The sequence below is a fragment of the Empidonax traillii genome, unplaced genomic scaffold (assembly GCF_003031625.1).
Source record: "Empidonax traillii isolate 1590-97213 ecotype Southwest subspecies unplaced genomic scaffold, ASM303162v1 scaffold27:size3997909, whole genome shotgun sequence".
In the NCBI taxonomy this organism is placed as follows: Eukaryota; Metazoa; Chordata; class Aves; order Passeriformes; family Tyrannidae; genus Empidonax; species Empidonax traillii.
This window is the reverse complement of record NW_020955220.1, coordinates 1768852-1776142: the sequence shown is the minus strand read 5'-3', so window position 1 is coordinate 1776142 and position 7291 is coordinate 1768852. Positions and strand designations below refer to the sequence as shown.

Genomic DNA, 7291 nt, shown 5'->3' with positions numbered 1-7291 from the left:
CACCAGCAGTGCCCCAGGCCTGAGAAATTTGCAGCGTCTGGCAGCTGAGCTGACCACATGCTGCACTGGTCTTTCCAAGTACCCAGGATCTGGGCTCCTTTTACCAACTTCTTGCCTGCAGAGCCTGGAGGCTTTTTGAGCTATTCCTTCTGCTTCTCCCTTTCCCACATTTCCATGTTGTCTGCATGTTATGGCAGCTGCCTGGCCACAAAACCTCAGAAACTTAGAATCTTCATTCTAAGGCAACCCCTATCATTAGAGACAGAACAATATTCCTAAGGACAGTGACTGCCATTAAATCATCACCCTGCTGCTTAGAAAGGTGGAAGTATGATAGGGACACGTGGGGGTGGTGCTACTCTAAAGCTGGAACTGGATTTGCTTTATCATGTGTGCTCTTGAGGAACGGTAGGTAAAAGGGGACAGTAGAGTGACTGCAAGGATCATGTTGTCTCATTGTTCCTGAGTTCATTGAGTTAGAAGATAACTCAGAAGTCAAGGGTGATACAGTGAGTAATTGCTCAGGAAGCACCAATACCAGTTGGACATTGAGCCTTTGCTCAATGTACAACTCCTTGGTTAATTATTACTGGTTTCTCTGATTAAAGCCACATGTTTTTGTAAATAAAACTACCCCTCGTGCTAGGTCCTCCAGGCCAGAATCAGTACACTGCTGATGAGAGCTGTAATCTGATGTGATAGGTAAGAAATAAGTGAATGAAGCAGTCACTTCCTCAGCCCTTCTCCATCCAGACTGATGATTCTTTTCTGTCCACTGGCACAGGCGTCCTGTGGCTTTGCTCAAACCCACCTGAAGCATTGATGCCAAGAGGACCACCTGCTGCTGACACCTTCCCCTGTAATGCCCTGTCCATTGCTTGACAGTTTTCAGTACACGTCACAGCCCATTCCCACCTCATCTTTGGTCTCATTCAGAGCTGAAGTGTTTCCCTCAGCACAGGATGCCAGCTCTCTTTAATGTTCAAAGCAAGTGCACCCTCACTTTCACTACCCTCATACCTGGGACATGCTCCTCCTAAAAGCCCACAAAGCCACCTCACTGTCCTTCAGCTCCTTCCATAAAGCTTCCTTCACTAAAATACTCAAAAAATCTTTGCTGGGACCAAGATAATCAAAGCAGTAGCACCTCTCTGGCTGACAATATCACACAGTTTCCTTGTATTCCCCTGCCTCTATCCATCTGTTGTCCAGCATGTTATAACTTTTCAAAAACTAGGCATTGCTTCATGCCAATCCAGGACAGAGGTTTCTGCCACGCAATCTACAAATCAGTCCAGCCCTCACTACTCACCTCTTCTCTGAAGGATTTGTTTTTCTACTTTGTCACACTGTAATGCCACTTGAGTTCAGACGCCTTTTTTTTTTAAACTTTAAACACATAGGAAAGAGTGTCAGCAGAATATTCATCTTAATTGAGCTACTGGTATCTTAATCACGACCATGACTCATGAAATCTCACAACATAAGTCATGAACTCTTAGATCAGATTCTGAACTACGTTGACTAAAACCACAAATTTAATCATTTTTTTCTTCCAAATTTTGATCCTTCTTACTGCTCGCACATCTGTCAGTGCTGAAGACAGCTGAAGACACCAGGACTAGGCAGTCATTCCCTTCTCAGCTCCTCTGTTAACAACTACCACTTACATTTCCAAGGTGTGGATCCACGTGAACAGTTGGATGTACCCTTTGAGCTGGAAATACAATGATTATAGGCTTTCAAGGACTTGATTCTCTCTAAGGGACAAAGTGCTGCCACCTTCTCAAATACCACATTTTTGCTGTATATTCTCACAGGTTGTAAGCTATTGCCAAGATGGGCAGAGAAATCTGAATCCTGCTTTTGCTTCCTAAGAACACCCTCTGCTGTCAGAGGGATTGTCTTCAGCTTTTTGATCTTTTACAGAAGAGGAGGCAGCAAGGATAAAGTTGCTTTTACTCTGGGTCTCTACTCTTTTAATGGACCACTCTGATGCCATTCAGATCTTTGGTTGGGTATTTTGCAGGGTAACTGATACGAGTCTGGGGCTTCAATCCTGACTAGGCAGCAATGACCCAAAAGGCACATTCCCTGTCTGGTGAACAAGCAGCTTGTGCTTCACGTTGGGAAAAGGACACAGAAGTTCCCTTAGAAAAAGCACTTGTTCCTCCCAAGGAGTCTCATCACATGCCCACCTCACCTCAAGCACTGAGGGCCCACAGCCCAGGATGCCTCACAGCCCCCTCACCTCATCAGTCAGGTAGTGAGAAGCTCCCTGCCATTAGAAATTAGTGTTCATCACCTGTACACATCAATGTGCTTCTCTCTACCCAGCAGCTGCTGCATTGCTAATCCTACTGGCTGACTACAGCAGGCCTTGTTTTACAGCTGTGGCTATCATGTTTCCCTCCCTGGCATTCTGGATGTGATTGTATTTTCCTCTGGGGCAGCAGGGGCCTGATTTTTCAGGCTATGCAACATGGAGCACAGTCTTACCTAAAAACATAAATAAATTTTAGAAAACCACAGCAAGAGGGAGGCAGCTGCAGTGTTTATTTGACAATCACATGCAGTGCTCACAATTCAGTCCCCCTACTTGCTCAGCTCCGTTCATCCCACATACTGCCCAACAGCTTGTTGCTGCAACATCTGGGAATGAGTCCTTTTATTTAAAACGGCCAACATCAGTTTCCAGGCCAGGGACTGGTCTTTCAGGGGAAGCCAAGGGAAGAGGTGTCAGGCTTCATCACCTAGTGCATGTCCTCCGCAGCCTGAGGACGGAAGCAGTACCCAACTGTCCATGTGGCAGGGAAGACCTTGGAGTCTCAGTGTCCTTGTCCCAGCACGGTGCCTTCCACTACAGAATGTTCTTTGCAATTGCGTTCAGGGTCCTCACTTTGGCCACATCTGCCACCTTTATGGAGTACTCAGGGGCAGAGAAGGACGCTCCCATGGCAACGTTCGGATTTCTGTCAGGAAAATCAATGGTTACTATCTGTTGGTGATACAGGTGGGTAAGAGAGAACACAAGAGAAAACCAAGAAAAAGCCTAAGTCCCCTCATCTCAGCAGTGGCCAGAGAACATGCTGGTGCCACCCAAACCAAAGATGGGACAGTAACAGAAAGAATAATAATCCAAAGGTAAGAAACAACAGCATCAGCAGAAACCCAGTGCAGACCTGCAGACAAATAAAACCCATTCCTCACTCATTCCTCTGAGGCACATCCCACTGTCTTCCAAATTCTACATGCTGGTGTTAAAAGTATAGGCAACTACATCCCAGAACCTGCCTTCCCAAGTGCCACACAAGTGCACTCACAACTCCTAGGTCAGCAGAGAAATGCTCCAAGGATCTGGTTCTGCATGGAGCTCGTGTCCAGATGAGGAGCACTATTGGATTCATACACAGCAGAACACCATGTCAGGCACCTCTCACAATTTCAAGCACAAGAGAGCAACAGCACCCAGGAAGTTGTTTGAAATTTATGTCTGTTCTACAAACTCATGTTCATACTCATCTAGCCTTTCCCTTTGTACAGTTCTGCTAAACTATAATCATAAATAATCAGTTACCTGAACTTCATCCCTGAGTCCCGGGCTGAGCGAGCAGAGCAGTGAAATTCAGAAGCAGTGGAGCCTTCCAGAATCCTCTGCAGGTTGCGCTCCGTGATGCCACCTCCTGGTGGGAACAAGCCCGATGTCAGACACCAAGGAGATGACACTGTCCCAGACCTGACATCACCCTGGGACCTACCCCTAAGGGACAAGCACCATATACACTGAAGGGAAAATACAGCCCTTGGGACAACAGAGACCCGGGCACACGAAAAGAGACAGGAGAAGGCTTGACTCATGTTCTCCCACAGAACTAGAGCTGTTCCCAGTTCCTGCAGTGAGCAGCAGCTGCAGAGCTCTAGGTGGCCTTTACTCACACCAGGGTAGGAGCTGCTCCTCCTGGGCACCTGGCTCAAAAAGCCAGATCAGAGTGGATCCCAAGGCAGGAGGCTAGGAAGGAAGGGCTAAGGATTGAGGACCTGGTACTAGATGACAAAAAAACATTACCTGGCACCACCACAATTCTGCCCTTTGCCTGAAAGAAGAATAACATGTTAGTGATATTGCTCAGCACTACATCCACTTGTGCACTTGTGGGGTGGCAAAGAAACCTCACAGGCAGCACTTTCCATAAACACATGGATGTTACTGTGGCCTACAATTCATTCACTCTCACTCATCTTTTTTGTTCTATTCATGTTTTACAAGGAAACATGAAAAAGAATTTGCAGTTACAGTTAAAACCACCTGTACCCATTCCCTCCTACCTCTGTATCCCACCTGGCTGCCTGTTGTTTCCCTAACAGGAACTGTGAGACACTCAGCAGGAACCTCACTTTGCTGTTTGCATGGGCTCATCAAACCAGCTATTGAAACCGACTCCCACCACCCTCCCCACTGTCTGTGAGGAAGAATGACCCAACCAGTCTTCGCTGTGAGAGATTTTAGGGCCCAGCCTATGCGGACTTTGGAAAACAGATTAAAGCCAAGCAAGGGAGGAAAGGCAAGTGCTCCCTGACACAAGTCCCCTTACAGAAATGAGGGCTACCATAAAGGTAGCAGGCAATGCCCAGAGGTAGCAGCCACAGGGGAGCACAGCAAGTACTTACCTGTTCTGCAAGCCTCTTAATCAAGGACAATCCTTCCAGTGCTGAGCTGTCACAGCCACTCGTCAACACCCGCTCAAACCCCAAAGAAATCAGGGTCTCCAGTGCCACCAGAGGGTCGTGCACCATGTCGAAGGCTGAGAGACCAGAACAACAACTCAGAAATCAGTCAGTTCATTGTGCTTAAGCCCTGTCCCCCAGCCAGCTCAGGCCCTTGCAGCAGTACCAGGGCCACCATCCGCAGCTCCTCAGACAGCTCCTCTCTCACAGTGCAGTGACACAGCTCCCCAAGCCTGAACCCCCCAGACCTTCCCCCTCCTGCACAGCCTGCAGAGCTTTCCCCCCTGCAGAGAAGGACCAAGTACACTAAGCTGAGCTCCCTCCCACCCCACCTGCCCCCGGCAATGGGGCACAGGGTGGTCCCCGCCTGGGCCCCTGTCCCCAGCGACTCACCGCGGTGAAACGTGACTGGCAGGGGACGGCACACGGCTGCAACAAGAAGACATATGGTCAGTCAGGGCTGGTACAGAGAGTCCCTTGTACTAGAACCAGAAAAGTACAGGACATGAAAGAGGGCAAAGGCTTCTCAAGCCATTCTTAGGCAGTCCAGAAGAGTCCCAGTACTTGCTGGGAACAATGCAGCAGCTGTTGTTTGGCCAAGCTCTTTGGTGGAGAAGAGTTATTCTGCCCTTTGAGAAAGCAACAAACCATTTGTTTACCCATAAAGGGTAAGACCAAAACCTCCCATCTTGTCTGGAACATGCAGAACCTCCATTTCCACCACAGATGTTTTTCTCTGCAAGAAGGAAGCAGGGAAGTTCCTTTACCTAGGGAAAGGACAGGACCATTGATCTTTGAAAGCAGGAGAGCTGAGTTTTGTGATTTCTTTTACTACCTACGATTTCTGGTCTCGGACCACAGCAAACTTCAGCAGTGCTGCTCTATTTACCGTGCAAAGTTTTTTCATTTCTAAAAAAAAAAAAAAAAATCCACATGCCTTAGAAACACTGGTCCCAGCAGAGCACCTCACTGGCCTAGGGGAGCCAAGTCCTGGCAAGACCCTTTTCTTTTACTGCACTCCTTATAGCACATTCACCTTTGTACAAGACCCTCAGCATCACACCACCAGGGAAAGGCTCAGCCCTCTTTAGCTTCGGCTGTAGCTCACAGAAAAGATTCAGAGAGAAAGGGTATTTGTTTCCATATGTTCATAGAATGGACCAACGTTTTCCCACTGCTGCTTCTATACCTTTTTACACATTTCCACCTCTCTCTCATTATCTTTTCTCACTGGGTGTGTTAAGAGAAAAAAATGAAGATGAATTGCCAGCTACCCATAAGGCCAAGGTCCAGGATATCCTAGATAAGTGCAGCAAGGAGATAAAGAAAAGAAGAACGGGAAAACAAAATGAAGGGAGAGAATTCCACAGTTTAATGCCCCCAAAGTAGCTCATCTAAGCCTCCTCAGACCTTGCTGTTACGTCCCAGGTAGCCTCAAACTCTCTGTGAATGGTTTGGGGCTGTGGGTCCTGGGTTGCAAAGTTTCTTAACTACTTAATATCTCAGGGGGGTGGCAGCACATGAAACTGGAGAAGGTGTAAAGAGACAAGACCACGGAAGAGACGCGCAGCTCTTTCTGGGCCCTTGTCCCAGGGCAGAACCTCACCCAGCAGCGCCGTGCACAGCTCCGTGTCGATGCGCCCGTCCTCGGTGAGGGCCCCGAACACGAGCCCGTCGGCGCCGTGCAGCTTGGCCAGGCGGATGTCAGCCTTCATCACCTCCACCTCGCGGTCCGAGTACAGGAAATCGCCGCCCCGGGGCCGGATCATCACGAACACCGGCACCCGCACGCACTGCTTCACCACCTGCAGCAGCCCTGCGGGGGGTACGGCGGCTCAGCGCCCGGCACGGCGGCTCCGGCCCCGGGCGGGGCGGGAGCGGAGAGCGAGGGGACAGGGGCGGGGCGGAGAGATAGCTGGGCCGAGGGCCCAGAGGCGGGGGCGGCTCACCCATGCTCGGGGTGGTCCCTCCTTCCACGAGGCCCGCGCAGAGCTCGATCCGCCCGGCACCTGCGGAGAGACGCGTCAGAACTGGCCCCGCCGCGCGGCCGGCCCCTCCCGCGGGGCCCCGCGGGCCTTACCTCCGCGCTCCGCGTTGACGGCGGACTCCACCGAGTCCACGCACACCTCCATGAGGAACCCATCGTCCATGCCTGCGGGGCGGGAGCGGCGCGGTCACACCGGGTCCGTCCATGTCTCCCGCCCGGGCCGCCCCGCCCCACGCGGCCCCGCCCGGCTTCCGCCGTGAGCCCCGCCCCCCGGCCCCGTTTCCGGTCCCGCCCCCCCCCCCGCGGCCGGGCCCTCACCGCCCGTCGGCGCGAGGGCGGGCGCGCGGGCGGACGGAGGCGCGAGCCGGGCGCGCCCCGGCGGCGCGCGGCGCCCGAAAGCCCCGCCCCCTGTCCCCTCGGCCCCGCCCCCGCCGCCCCGCGGGCCCCGCCCCCGCCCCGCGCGCGCCCCGCTCACCTGCGCTGGCGGCGCGCGGGGGTCGCTGCTCGCGCTACCGGTCACGCGCCGCGCGATCGTCATGGCGACGCCCGGGTGTGCCCGGAAGAGCTCGCTCTGCGCTT

The 7291-nt window shown here is 51.9% G+C and overlaps 1 protein-coding gene across 1 annotated transcript; it reads right to left on the bottom strand.

Annotated features, from left to right (window-relative positions):
- Positions 1 to 2534: 2534 nt before the first annotated feature.
- On the bottom strand, positions 2535 to 7250 carry CUTC (cutC copper transporter). The gene is given in 10 exon segments (XM_027908691.1): positions 2535 to 2972; positions 3578 to 3683; positions 4067 to 4094; positions 4669 to 4802; positions 5119 to 5154; positions 6332 to 6541; positions 6675 to 6734; positions 6806 to 6877; positions 7188 to 7220; positions 7223 to 7250. Coding segments are annotated over 10 exon segments (819 nt in total). The 3' UTR covers positions 2535 to 2860.
- Positions 7251 to 7291: the final 41 nt, after the last annotated feature.